General features: G+C 52.8%; 1 protein-coding gene and 1 non-coding gene across 6 annotated transcripts in view; one reads left to right on the plus strand and one right to left on the minus strand.

The window, feature by feature from the left end:
* Positions 1-14,669, plus strand: part of POC1A (POC1 centriolar protein A) — a 77,013-nt gene that overhangs the window by 49,095 nt on the left and 13,249 nt on the right. For 4 of the 5 annotated variants that reach the window (XM_059879771.1, XM_059879770.1, XM_059879769.1 and 1 more), the window contains 1 exon segment: positions 8,970-9,113. The exons of the other annotated variant lie outside the window; for it this stretch is intronic. In XM_059879771.1, coding sequence (XP_059735754.1) covers positions 8,970-9,113 — 144 coding nt within the window. 5 annotated transcript variants of the gene reach the window in all.
* TRNAG-CCC (transfer RNA glycine (anticodon CCC)) lies at positions 2,290-2,362 on the minus strand. Its single transcript has one exon. It is a non-coding gene; the product is annotated as a tRNA-Gly (tRNA).

Raw genomic sequence — 14,669 nt, forward strand, 5'->3', positions numbered from 1 at the left:
AGATACTTGGAAACCCTCGGACAGCACGGCTGGGGAGTCAGCAGGAGATGTCTGGCTTTGAGCCCAGGAATGGCTGACATAGCTGGGGGTGGGGGCCTCAGTTTTGCTTTGGGCCTGACTGAGAAGAAGAGGGTTCCCTGGTTGTACATTTAACATGTACATGGGCCTCCCACATGCCAGGGAGGCCCATGACCCATGCAGGTGTAATAGGAGGACTGAGGCAGCATGGTCTTTGCCTCAGAGGGTGCCTCAGGAGGGGACTGTGAGGTGTGAAAGTGGGCCAAGCTGCCTGCTGTCCTGCCATTTGGACAGCACCGGTTCTGAGTGAGAAGGTGTGGGTCAGGCATGTGGATCCCTCGTCCTCCATGTTAGACCAATCCTGCGACCTCTTCACAGGTCACAGATTCTTAGTTCAGAGGACTCCTTGTCTGCTTCCCATTGGTGGGAGCCTGGGGTCACAAGGTGGCTCTTACACTGAATTGGGATCTGTCATTTTGAAGAGTCTGATTAGGTTCAGAAGATGTCGTCCAGCCCCTTGTTGCTGGGCCTCTTGGCTCACTCAGTGCACAGAAGACCCAGGGCCTCACCCTCTTGGGAGTCTGGGGTGGAGAACTCACAGTGGCACCCTGCATGCTCGTACTCAACACAGAAGCCAACAGCGGCAACCAAACCCAGTGCTTGTACTTGGGCTGGCTTGAAAGAACATTGGCAAGACTGCAGAACAATTAGATGATTTTAAGAAGCCAGAATTCCTCTTGGGTTCAGGACTATGTTTAGAACCAGAAGTTTCCTTTCTTGTTGGACTCCGGGCCGGAACCCTAAATTATAGGGCAGACAAGACGGTAGTAGATCTAGTCCACAAATATGTGTGGGGAGCACAGTACCAGCTTTCTTTTGAGCTTTGACTTGAGAAAACAGCTGAGCCTATTTCCACTGGAGAAGCTGGAGCTGAGGGGAGCCCGAGTGAGCTCGGCTCTGTCCCCTGCTCCCCTTGCCAAGTCCAGGTTTAGCAGACAGGGAGACAGGCAGACTGGATGACTGTTAGCTTTCTGTGAGGCCAAGTGTCAAAGCCAAAGGCCTGAGGTGAAAACCAAGAAACGTCTGTGTGTGTGAGTCTGTACCCTTGCTTAACAGACTATGTGATGAGCAGTTGGATGAGAGATTAGGTTGAAGAGATTTAACCATGGTGTGTGTGTCTGTCCATTTCTTCCAGCTTTGAACTCAGGGTCTGTACTAGGAGGGTAGCAGTGAGCCCACCCAGGTCACTCCCATCTCCCCTCTCTAGTCAGACCCAAGCCTTGGGCAGTAGTTTCTGGATACTTTGGTCTATTACAGAGTTTCTGTTTCTGGAGCAACTTGGGCAGAGGACAAGGTCCAGTGTTAGAGATTAGAAGAAAAGGAGAAATTTCAGTCTTGAGCAAGTGTTAATAATTAACCACCTCACCCAACCAGAGGGGGGCATTCTGTCAAGTCAGCTTGTGACATCTTTGTGGTAAAACTCCAGCCACTCCTGGCTTCCAGCCAGCTGTATGCAGACCTCGCTTGCTCGTGACTGGCAAGCTGTGTATGGACCCCTGAGTGGCTGAGGCCAAAGTTCATAGACTGGGTGGCTGCTGCTTAGGAAACCCTGCCTGGGACATCTGCTAACAACCAAGAAGTCACTGAAATGTGACTCTTACCCTCTGCATTTGGAAACCATCACCCCCAGACCAGTGGTGGCCCTCACAGACCTCACCTGTGGTCTTCAGCCTTAGGTTTCACCCATTGCTAATGTCCCCTGGCCAGGCAGTGGTTTTCACCTTGAGAGCAGAGTGCAGCGATGGGTAGTGTCACGTGCAGTGTCATGTGATGGGCTGGTTGGGGTCCTAAGGACATTTCAGTTGTAACTGCATCTTTTTAGGTCAGCCTTATTAATATACAAATAGTAACATTCACCATTTTTAAAAGTGAACCCTTCTGTGAGTTTCAGTAGTTATGTAATCACTACCATGATCACGTTATAGACTATTTCCATCATCTCCCAAATTTCCTTGTGCTTCTTTGTCGTCAATCCTGTCCATCCACCTCCAGCCCCAGGCAACTACTAATCTGCTTTCTCCATTTTTCAGAATTTGATATAAATGAAATCATACAGATATATACTCCTTTTACTCTGGTTTCTTTCGAGCTGATTATTTTGACAGTCACCCATGTTGTTACATTTATCAATAGTCATTTCTTCTTCTTTTTTTTTTTTTGTATTTATTTATTTGGCTGCACTGGGACTTAGTTATGGCAAATAGGATCTAGTTCCCTGACCAGGGATTGAACCTGGGCCCCCTGCATTGGGGGCACAGAGTCTTAACCATTGGACCACCAGGGAAGTCTCTTCCTTGCCTTTTTGAGTGTCTCATAATTTTTTATTGAATGCCAGTCAACATGTTGAGGATGGCAGAGGCTGAGGTAAATAGTCTTACCAGGAGTTAAGCTTAGTTTAGCATTACCTTGCACTTAGGGTGAGGTCTGGGTGTTGGAGGATTTTTCTCAATGTTCCTGCTCCACCCCCAGCTTTCAGTCTAGCCTGGGGGCCTGCCCCTCAGAGAGTATCTGTGTCCATGGTCTTATCCCACCCCTGGCAGTAAGCTGTTACTGCTTGTAACCTGTTGCTCGCTAGCTTTGTTGGAGGGATTCTCTGTGTCCTGGGCCAGCTTCAGGCTTAGGCTCTGTGTCCCTGGGTCTCAGGAGTAGGGCATTCTCAGCAGTGCTGCCCCTCCCTCAGCCTTTGAAGACCTCAGTGATCTCTCAGGATGGTTTCCTGCCTTTCCCACAGGAATAAAGGGTTTTCTCTCTTTTTGCTCTTCTCATAGCTTAAGAGTTGTGTTCCACAGATGACAAGGATCTTGGTGGGGCTTCGTGCCTTTTCTGTGACTACTCCCTTCCTCCAGGCCTATACCCTCAAGGATGGTCTTCTTCTATCCCTGCATCCCACTCTCCCCACCCCATCTTTCTAATGAATGCCCAGTGGAGGTCTGTGGAGAAGACCATTCAGTTCAATTAGTCAGTTCAGTCACTCAGTCTTGTCTGATTCTTTGCGACCTCATGGACTGCAGCACGCCAGGCTTCCCTGTCCATCACCAACTCCCGGAGCTTGTTCAGACTCATGTCCATCAAGTCAGTAATGCCGTCCAACCATCTCATCCTCTGTCATCCTGTTCTCTTACCTTCAGTCTTTCCCAGCATCAGGGTCTTTTCCAATGAGTCAGCTCTTTGCATCAGGTGGCCAAAGTATTGGAGTTTCAGCTTCAGCATCAGTCCTTCCAATGAATATTCAGGACTGATTTCCTTTAGGATGGACTGGTTGGATTTCTTGCAGTCCAAGGGACTCTCCAGTCTTCTCCAACACCACAGTTCAAAAGCGTCAGTTCTCCGGCGCTCAGCTTTCTTTATAGTCCAACTCACATCCATACATGACTACTGGAAAAACCATAGCTTTGACCAGACAGACCTTTATTGGCAAAGTAATATCTTTGCTTTTTAATATACTCTCTAGGTTGGTCATAGCTTTTCTTCCAAGGAGAAAGTATCTTTCAATTTCATGGCTGCAGTCACCATCTGCAGTGATTTTGGAGCCCCAGAAAATTAAGTCTCTCACTGTTTCCATTGTTTCCCCATCTATTTGCCACAAATTGATGGGACCAGATGCTATGATCTTAGTTTTCTGAATGTTGAGTTTAAAGCCAGCTTTTTCAGTCTCCTCTTTGACTTTCATCAGGAGGCTCTTTAGTTCATCTTCACTTTTTGTCATCTGTATATCTGAGGTTATTGATATTTCTTCCGGCAATCTTGATTCCAGCTTGTGCTTCATCCAGCCCGGCATTTCACATGATGTACTCTGCATATAAGTTAAGTAAACAGGGTGACAATATATGGCCTTGATATACTCCTTTCCCATTTTGGAAGGCCCTCTGAGCAGGTGCAAACCGCCCTTGCTCCTGTGGGCTCTTCCCTCCACCCTGGCCTCACTCACCTTGTTAACATGGTGACTTAACATGCTGTTAACTCATGCGGCTGTTAACATGCTCTTCTCGCCACTTATACGGCACTCCGTGTCCCGCTTTCCCAGGCTTTGCCGGAGTGACTGATACTCACTTCCTGTTTTCCTTGGAAGAGTCTGCCTCTACTTACATTCCAGGCTAGTTGTTTGCTCTGTGATCGGATTTAAGATAAGTTAACTGTCAGTTGTGAAAGTTGGACTATAAAGAAAGCTGAGAGCCAAAGAATTGATGCTTTTGAACTGTGGTGTTGGAGAAGACTCTTGAGAGTCCCTTGGACTGCAAGGAGATCCAAGGAGATCAGTCCTGAATATTCATTGGAAGGACATGCTGAAGCTGAAACTCCAATACTTTGGCCACCGGATGCAAAGAACTGACTCATTGGAAAAGACCCTGATGCTGGGAAAGATTGAAGGCAGGATGAGAAGGGGATGATAGAGGATGAGATGGTTGGATGGCATCACCGGCTCGAAGGAGATGAGTTTGAGCAAGCTTTGGGAGTTGGTGATGGACAGGGAGACCTGGCCTGCTGCGACCATGGGGTCGCAAAGAGTCAGACACCACTGAGTGACTGAACTGAACTGTCAGTCATGTCCAGCTCTTTGCAACCCCATGAATTTAGCCCACCAGGCTCTTCTGTCCATGGAATTGTGCAGGTAAGAATACTGGAGTGGGTTGCCATTCCCTTCTCCAGGGATAAGTTAAGATCCTTTTAGATTGTTTGTCTTTTTCTTGTTAGGATGGGATTATCTTGGGCGGGAGCTCATTATCCTTGTCTGCTTCTTGATAATGATGAAAAAGTGAGACCAGAGTAGTCAATGCAGAGAACAGTCAAGAAGTTACCCCTGATGGCTTGACTTCTTGTCCAGGACGGACCTGCAAGCCCTGCACTTACTTTGTTTTATAATGAAGATATATGGGTTGGTTACCCGTGTATTTGAGTGGCTGAGAGCAACCACAGATATTATGCAGTTCCTACTGTGTGTAGGGCTGAGCTCCTGGTAGCATATGATAGGCTGGCAGCAACAGAAACTGAGGCAAGCAGGTTAGCTTACTGTGAGAGCCCAGGATCCTGCACCAGGGTGGGGACACCCACAGGTCCCAAGTGAGATTTCCACAAAGTTAGATTGATTCATATATTTGAGGATGAGATGGTTAAATAGCATCATTGATACCATGGACATGAGTTTGTGCAAACTCTGGGAAATAGTGGAGTACAGGGAAGTCTGGCATGCTGCAGTCCATGGGGTCGCAAAGAGTCGGACACGACTTAGCCGCTGAACAACAGCAGAATTCTGAGTTTCACCTTTTTTTTCTTGTAATGTTAAGATGTTTTTGTTTGGTAAGAGTGAAAGTTGTTGACTTGGTGCAGCTCCCTACATTTGTATGTGTAGGACTAAGGCTGTTACAATTTTTGCTTGTGATAGACCTAGCTGAGGACCACCGGGCAGGGCCCCTAATACCCTTTGATGTTGAACAGACAACCCCTTACACACTATTCTTGATGTCCCGTCACTGTCATTACCCACAGCCTGTCACGTGCGCCTCTTCCTACTCTTGCCCATCATCTTCTTATCTCTGCTTTATCACTTACTTGCCAAGCTCTTGGGGAATGCCACATCTGCAAAGTGCTCGAGTGCAGGTGAGCAGCTGTGTGGGGCGGAACTGCTGGCCCTTTGCCTTGCGGGGAGGTGTCATTCCACAGGAATGTCATCATGGTGGGCTTGGCTCTTTGAGGTGTCGTCGAGTGTGTGTGGAGGGCCTGGCGGCTCTGTGTTCAGCTCTGCCATGCAAGCATTCCAAGGCAGGTAGGGCTGGGGAATGACGCAAAAAATATTAGAGCCGGGAGCTGGGAGCCTCCATGAGGATGGAAGAGAGGCACTGGGTGTGTGGAAGCAAATCCACAGGCGATGTCCCCTGTCAGAGGCTGCTTCCTGTCAGGAACTGCCTGTACTTTGAGTTCAGATCCCAGCTGTCATTTCCTGTATTAGAATAAGTTATTTAACCTCCCTGATTTGCTTCCCCATCTGAAAATTAAGGCCAGTGATGCCTGCTGTGAAGGGTCATTGTAGGGATTAAATTAAGTGACATCTAAAATGCTGGCTCGTGGGTGACAAGTACACCGCAGCGGTGTCCGTCTTTATGTGCCAGACGGCAGTGTGTTAAGCGCCATGATGTCTGTAGTCCTGGTGAAAGTAAAAGCAAGAGCAAATGGCGTGGCTGGAGGAATAGCCCAGGGCAGGCAGAACCCTGGACTTGTGACAAGGCTGGAGGCTGGGTACCTTCTGACAGTTACTTCCTGTCTGAGCTCAGGTTCCTGCAGCCTCTCTCCCCGAGGCCGCTGTCCTGTTTGGGGCACGTAGCTACTGTCCTCAGTCTTCCTTTGGAGTGGCTTGGTTTGGGCTCAGAAGGAGGGTTCCTGTTGCTGAAATCAGTGGCACTCATCCCCACCCCTGCCTCCAGAGGCTTGGCTTGGCACTGTCCGTCTCTGAGCCATTTTGCAGAAACACTCAGAATTTCCATCCTGTCCTTCCCAGGCAGCAGGTAGCGCCCGACTGGTCACTCCTTGAGGACGCTGGTTGTCAGGACAGAGGGCTGCCAGGTTCCCATCCTTTCCTGAGGGAGCCAGGGGGACTCAGTGACAGGAAGAAGAGCGTGTGTGTCTGGAAGGGGCTTCTTTGGAAGTTGTGGGCATAGGCTCCTCCCTGTGGATGATTCGTAGATAAGCGTTCCTCACAGTCCAGCCCTTGGAAGTGCAGGCCCAGTTTTCACCCCCATTTTACAGGTGAGGAAGTGGAGGCCCTAAGAGGGACTAAAACTCTTGCCTGGGGCCACCTAGCCTGTCAGGGGTAGAGCTCAGATGTTGGCCAGGGGCTATCTGAGTCCCTGCTCTTCCCTGCTGCACTCTGCTCTGTCTCCCAACAGAACTGCCTGGGTCTGGGGGCCGCTGTGGTGAAGGTCAGTCAAGGCTTCTGAAGCATTTCCCTTTGGGATGGATGGGCTTTGAGAGCTGAAAACCCCCAGGCCCCATGGGCCAAGGTCTTAACAATGGCCACAGCAGATAGCAGGCGTGTGGATGTGGCGCTGCCCCTGTTTTCAGTTATGCTCCTCGGGTTTGTGTCTCACATTCAAGTTCTCTTTAAGCACCGGGGCCTCCATTTTTCCAAGTTCAAATTGACATGCACTTGAGAGTGTTAACTAGGAGATTAGAACACTTTCCTAATAAAGGGAAATATGCAGGTAGGGGCCATGTGCTGAGTTGCCCTTCTTTGCTGGTTGGTACTTGTCTTCTGGGCGGATTGTTTTCAAGGATGCTGAAGCCTGCCCAGGGGAGCATGCCCAGGGCAGAGCCACTGGATTTGTCTCGGAGATGGGCCAACTCAGATGAGATGCCAGCTGGCTGCTGATCCTAGGTGAGCTGCAGTCATAGCTGGTATTCTGCAGTGGCCGTGGCTTTGAAGAATGGGGTAGTGCTGGCTGGAGTGCCCTGGGCTCTGTTGTGTTTGGGGAGTTGCCAGGCTTTGAGCCCAATGATGTGTCCTGGGTTTAGAGGGGAGAGGAGTGATGAGTGCAGGCAGGAGACAGAGAGAGAGACACGGACACGTGGGTGGGTGGTGGCCGGTCTGGCTTTGATTCTTCCTGCTCATGTGTCTTGTCTCTGGAGATGCAGTGGCTGGAGGAGCAGGGTAGGGGTAGGGCATGTCCAGGTGTGCAGGAGCACAGAGGAGCTTCTGGTTGGGCGTGAGGGGTTGCAGGGTTAGTGGAGGATCAGGATGCTTGGAGCAGGGGAAAGGAAGGGTGGATGAGGGGACCCTGGGAGCTGGGCACAGAGGGCAGAGGTGGGAGCAGCGCTGGGGAGGGAGGCAGGTTAGAGCAGGGTCCCCTGTCAAGGGGCTTTTCTCTCAGAGCCTGTGGAGACCCCTGGAGGACTGATAAAAGCCAAAGAAGGACATGTAACATTTTGAGTATCTGTCAGTCAGATTGTGGTTGAAAACACTGAGTCCCAAGGGTGGCTGCATTTATGGGTTGGGTTTGGGGCTGGCCTCAAAACTGACACTGAGGAGTGTCAGCCTCGCTGAGCATGTCCTTCCCACAGGGAACAAGTCCATAGAGGAATTATATCTTCCTGAGGCATCTGCCACTATGTCCTTGGGAACCATGTGGTTCCCGGCATCCTGCTCTGCTGCGCACATGCACGATGCTTCTGGGGTCTGGAAAAGCCTTTGTGTGTAGAGCAGTGCCTGACTTTGGGGAGACACGCATTGGACTAGATTAGTCCATTTAGGAAATCACTTGTCCAGTGGCGGTGGTGGCAGGGGAGGATGGCTTCTGCACTTGGGGACGGAGGATCTTAGACAGGAGCACCAAGTCCTTCAGGTTCCTGGAGTCTTCTCTGAAGCAGCATGGGGCACCTGTCCTGTGGATGCTGACTCCGCCAGCCATTGGACCAGTACTTTCACATAGAATCTGTCTCCCCAAGGGATCCGTGCCAGGGCAGGGCCGGACCCTTCCCTTAGTTCTGGGCCATCCCATCCCTGGGGTGGGGAGTAGGTGTTGGGCTAACTAGGAGGAAGGGTGACTTCAGGGTCCAGCATAGACTTCAGGGGCCCTGGCCTCTGAGAGGCCTCACACTGAAGGGTACAGGTCTTGTGAAGAGCTGGCAGCCCCTGGCCTCTCTTGAGGACCTCCAAGAGCCCAACCTGACGTCCCTCTCAGGGCCCTGCAGCCTGGACTGACAATTATTTTGATTCCGCTCCTTGCCCTCAGTCTCCACTTGGAAAGGAAGGCCCAGAGGTGGAGTCCCACTCTTGCTCACCAACATTTGGAACTCGTCTTCTCAAGTTTGCTGGTGGTTTTCCCCTTGATCTTTGAGGGGCTCTTCTTTTCCTCAGTGTTCCCTCAAGACTAAAGGGTTCTCTTTCCTTTCATCGTCTTCAGCCAGAAGTGGATCCCCTCGTCCCGCCAGGCAGGGGCAGAAGTCAGGAGTCGATGCAGAGCCACTCCCAGGAGCCCGTGAGCGTGCCCCAGTCGCTGACCAGCACGCTGGAGCACATCGTGGGCCAGTTGGACGTCCTCACCCAGGTAGACTGTGACATGGACTCCCCGCATTATCTGCACTTGGCCTGGCATTTGGGCCATTTGAAGTTGGCCTGACGGTCCTGGGTTTTTAAAAAACATAATTATAGTGTACTTACTCTTCAGCCCAAATGAATGAAATGGCAGTGCCTGCCCTGGGATCCTGTCTCAGAGCCATTCAATCCCTGGCCAAGCCATTGGACCCCAAAATCACCAACACTGAATCCTGCCAGGGAGTGCCCACCCAGTGTTGGCTTGGGCCACAGCAGAGCTTTGAAAGAAACACTGTCCCTTTATTCGACTCTTCACTGGGTGGGCACTCCGGGGACATGCCAAGAACTGTGCACAGAGACTGAAGGCCCCGAGAGCCCAGCTACACTCTGGGTTTGAGCTGGCACTGCTCCTTATCCTCTGAGCAACCTTGGAGATACCCCTGTGGCTCTCCAAGCCCCGTGTGCTTATCTGTCACCAGCCTGCCGTGTTTTATTTGTTTGCTGCAGCAGGTCTTAGTTGCAGCATGCAGGATCTTTAGTTGTGGCATGCGGGATCTAGTTCCCTGACAGGAGTTGAACTCAGGTCCCCTGCATTGGGAAGTGCGGAGTATTAGCCATTGCACCACCAGGGAAGTCCCGAGCCTGCCATATTTGTGGTCAGAATTAAAGGCGATGAGTCTGCAAGCAGTGTTTGGCCTGTGCCTACCCCTGGGTAGCTGCTCAATAAATGTTAGCTGCGGTGCTGACCACCCTCATCCACAAGACCCATGTGGCCCCACCACCACCAGGCGCATAAATGTACCTGGTTGCTTATGGACAGCAGTCTGTGCAGTGCAGAGATTTCAGTGGAGCAGAATGCCCTGACAAGAGGTGGCAGCCAGCACCGTGGGCATGCCCAGAGGGTCTCTCATCCTGGAGTAGAGCAGTTCTGCACAGGGAGCAGCAGCATGCCTACAGGCCTGGACCAGGGGTGGAGGTGGGGACCACGAGCACATCCAAGCAGTGAGGGGAGTCCAGCACAGCCAACATGAGGCATGTAGGTGGTGGTGGTGGCTGGGCGACCGCAGAATTTAAAGGTCCTCATCCTCCTGCCCGCCTTGGCTTTGGGTGTAGACCCCTCTCCTGTGCCAGCTCAGAGGTAGAGGGAGGGCTCAGGAAGGAGGCAGAGTACCCTTGAATCTCTGATGGAGATGGGGGTGAAGTGGCATGGTGTCTCTTCTGTACCGCTGGCTCCAGGCTAAGTTTGAAGAGCTCCTCCACATGGCATCACGTGGTCCATGTGTCACAGCATCCCAGCTAGTATTGCACACCTTGGACCCACTGCCGGATGGACTTTTGAGGGCAAAGGTCAGGCATCAGTGACTGGGGGGATGGTGAGACTGTGTGCACATCATACTGACATCCCTGAGTGCCCTGAGCCTTGGAAGAGAAGGCCTGTGCTGAGAGGGGGAGAAGCAAAGACTTAGAAAACACCCCCCACCTCAGAGCCGTCAGAAAGCGCCCAGCCTGCCTCGTGTTCTTCACAGCCTCGTCAAGTGAGAGATCAGGGGAGGTGGAATGAATTAGAACTTTATAGGATAAAATTGGAAATCAAGTCTGAGAGGGTGGTTAAAAATAGCCTCATTGCATCCAGAGGAGTATAACACTAAAAACATTTCCTGTCACTGTGTTTTAAAGGCGTACATGGAAGGTTCTGTTATGTGTTAGCAGTCAGGAGTCTGATAGTAACTTCGTAAGAAACTGGCATCCCTGGAAGAAGTGAGCCTCTCTGCCTTGGCCTGCGGCCGGGCTCACACCTTTCAGCCCCTTTGCAAGTCCAGACGGCGCTGCACGCCTGACCAAAGGCCAAGCCCATCAGCCAGTCACCCACTGTGCTGGACGGTGTGCGTTCCTGGAAGCGAGAGTGTGGCTTGGGTTCCAAGGTGAAGTCCCCATCGAGGTCTTAAGAGTGCAACCTGTTTTCTAAATGGTGTGTGTTGGGGGAGTGTCTGCACTAAATCGCATGCTACCTTGGGCTTGGTCGCTGGTTGTTTTCCATACCCACATCCTCTCCTGGAGTTGGGGCTCTCACTGAGGTGTTCAGCCCCAGCCAGAGCTGCCCCATTCAGGTTGGAGGGTCCCTGGTCCCTCCTTTTAGGACCAGCATGGCCTCGGACTGTCCTTTCTGGAGGCTCCCCTCAGGTGTAGAGCTGGATGACTACTGCTGTCCTTGTTCCTGTGTGGATATCTCAGCCAGGCTCTGCGCCTCCTGTGGGTACTGGCCTCAGATGCTGCCCTCTTGGCAGTGCTCCTTACCATCTGATGCGTGCCTGTGCTCTGGAGGAGCCGAGGGTATCTCAGCCACCCCAACACTGACTCCTGCTTAGTTCAAAGTCCCCTTTCCCTTACATCACTGCCCCTCCCCTCCCCCTCAAGGAAGTCTACTTCTGAGCAGCCTCTGAGAGGGACACGGGCTTCTGTCCTGCTGAACATCCTTCAGGGAGGAAGCCTGGGGCTGCAGTGGGCAGTGGCTGGGATGTTTAGTGGAGTCCCAGAGTCCCAGGTGACAGCCGGCACCCCACTGTGGAGGTTCATGGTCCTCACCCTGCCTTCCTGCTGGTGCGACCCTCTGAGTTTATCTGCAGACCAAACCTGACCTTCCTGAAAGTTGCGGTTGGACGCTCTTGCTTAGTGCTCTGTGGTCACCGCCCAGTGGCCCAGCCACTGAGGCCACTAGCCAGAAAGCACACCCCCTTGCCCTGGCCCTTCTTTGTGCTGGAGAGACCCGCCTCCCCCCGTCTTTGCCCCTGTAGAGTTGCTGTTTGGGGTTTCACTGCCACTGAGCTCCTCAGGACCTTGATCCCATCTGGCCACCTTACACGTCCCTGTTACCTGTGGGGAGCCATGGTCTACCCTTGGGTATCAGGGCTGCTCTGCTCAGCTCAGTGAGCCACTGCCCATTAGCCTGGGCATACCTGCTCTCCTGGACTTGGGGCCAGCTCCATCGCTCATTACCTTGGTAACTTCAGGCAGGGACGGGGCTTCCCAGAGCCTCAGCCTTCTCGCATGTGAAGTGGGGACAGCCCAGCCTGCTCATGTTCTCTGAGCACAGTGGGGAAGCTCCAGGTTACCTGGGTGCTAGACTGGCGCCGACTGTGAAGCAGGACTTGAGGGAGATGTTTCGGGATCCAAGTGGGAGTGCACCAGTGTGGTCAGGTGACACAGGAGTGGACATGCCACGGGCCTCCGTAACTGGTGGAGTCCCAGGAACGCTTTTGAGCTGCCAGGAGGCTTTAGTGGTCTGACTAGGCATTAGGATGGGAGGGAGATAAAGAGGAGGTCTTTTCCCAGGTCCAGGAGGTGGCAGGAGGGACCGGGGTGCCTGGAGACTATTGAAAATCGGGTGGCTCGGGGTGGGGGAGTTGGCACTAGATGGGAGCGTTGAACCCAGATCCTGGCATCTGGGCCAAGATTGAAGCTCTGCAAAGATGTATATACGTCTTTTGACAGCCATCCTTTGAACTGAATCATTGTAATGGTTGTTGCGGAAAATGTATTCCCTAACAATGAGATTTAGGTTTTTCTTTGGGAGACTTCTTGATTTTCAGAACCCCTCATGGGAATTCCCAAGAGCAGCTAGGGCTGAGATCACGGATGTGGCTGCTGTGTACCATGTGTTTGCCCTCCCTGCCTCCCGGGAGCCTGTCCTGCCCCCGCAACCCCCATTCTGTCCTGCGGCCACCCTGTCACCGTCCTGCTGGGCCTGCCCCAGTCGTCTCTTCCTGAGATAGATGGCCTGACTGCAGAGGCCTGCATGGGGCCAGAGCAAAGCTCAACCAGGAGTCAGAAGCCCCAGATGCTCTGGCACAGCCTGGCCTCTTTCCATCTGTGTGGACTTGGGGAAGCTGTGGTTTCCTCCTCCATGGAGGGGAGACATTAGACCCTGCCCATCTATCTGTCCCGGGGGTGGGCAGCAGGGGTTAGCATCTCAGGTGGGGCCTGAGACTATTACGGCCTTCTTTCTGTGAGTCACCGCTCCCTGCTGCCCCTGGCCGGGCCCCTCCCCTTGTGGCTACTCCAAGAGGAAGGGCTCCAGGTGGACCCCTGCCAGGCCTGCCTGCTTGGTGACAGACATTCAGTGAGTGTCCAGACAGAGGCCCTGACCTTTCCCTTTGTGTTCTTGTGGGGCTGCTGCCAAATGATTTCAGGGTCCCTTTCCCAGGTGCTGGGAAACTAACCAGTGAGCAGGGAGAGGCTGTTTTCACAGCCAGCGTCCTCACCTCCCACCCTGGCACCCTTTGCTTCCTTCTGAGGGACAGGGTGGGTGGTGTCTGGAAGCTGTGGGGGCCCTGCATCTTCCTCAGGGGCGAGGGCTGAGGCGCGGCCATGTGGACAGTACCTGGGAGCAGGGAGGCTGCAGTGAGGGGCCTGGGCCCGGCAGGCGACCAGTGGTTTCACCTCAGAGACCCACAGCAAAGTTATTTTTGACTCCGGTTTCATGTCTTTCTGCTTTTTAAAAATACCAAGCCATGAAATTCCTGTTCAACTGTTTTTTTTCATGGCAGCCGTGCTCAAGACTGTGATGTCAGACATTCAGGTTCCCGTGAGTCATGGGGGCCGCTGGGCTCCAGGACTGGAACCCGAGCCGTGGGAAGCAGGCGGAGGCAGGCCACCCAGCCCTGCTGGTTAGAAGGTCCAGGTTGTTGTGACTCTGATGACCTAACTCAACAAGGAGAAGGATTTTGGCCTGTTTGCTTTGGGGAATTGGATACAGTGACACGTTTCTTTGAGCCCCCCTGCCTGCCATGGTCCCTGCAATTTCCTTTCTGATGGGGTGCTCAGGTGAGGTGTCTAGTTCTACCCTGGTGGGAAGGTGTGGGACTCCTGGGCCCACCTGCCGTGGACTGAGCTGCCTGACCACTCTGAGGCGCTCTCAGTCCCTCTTTCCTGGACAGACCAGCTGTTGTTTGTGGAAACAGACTGCAGATTTTAGAGCAGTTTCTCCATTTCTCTGGGGGCGTGTCCTCCCAGGTGTGTCAGATGGAATTTGTTGGGAAGGTGTACAGTGCAAGTGCCCAGTGACCCCTGTTTGTGTGTGCATGTTCCCCCCAACCCCATCCCCCATGGCACAGGCACACACAGGTAGGGCCACGGGGATGGCTGTTGCTGGTTTCCGCAAGAGCAGGCCCTCCCTCAGCTGCATGTCTCCACCTTGCCTCGACTGTGTACAATCCCGAGTGGGTTTACCAGCCTCTTCATGGATATTTAAGGGCTGCCCTTGGGCCACAGTTGAGTTCAGGACAGCGAGGGCTCCTGCCTCTCTGGGTTGGGAGACAAGAGACTTGTTTTTCCTGTTGAGAGGCTACTTCCTGGGGACAAGGGACTGAAGATACTCTGGTCTATTGGACACTTTGGGTCCCCCTCCAGACGGTTGCAGAGCAGCTGGCCCTGGCCCTCCCTCAGCCCTGTTGCTCGTTCTGGCAGTTTGTCCACAGGCTTCTCTGGCTTTGCAAATGCAGAGGCCTGGGGAGTACCGAGTCAGGGCTGGCACTGCCGTGAGTGGGGCTGGATGGCAGCTCTGTGTTCTATC

This window comes from Bos taurus, chromosome 22, assembly GCF_002263795.3.
Source record: "Bos taurus isolate L1 Dominette 01449 registration number 42190680 breed Hereford chromosome 22, ARS-UCD2.0, whole genome shotgun sequence".
NCBI classification, from domain to species: domain Eukaryota; kingdom Metazoa; phylum Chordata; class Mammalia; order Artiodactyla; family Bovidae; genus Bos; species Bos taurus.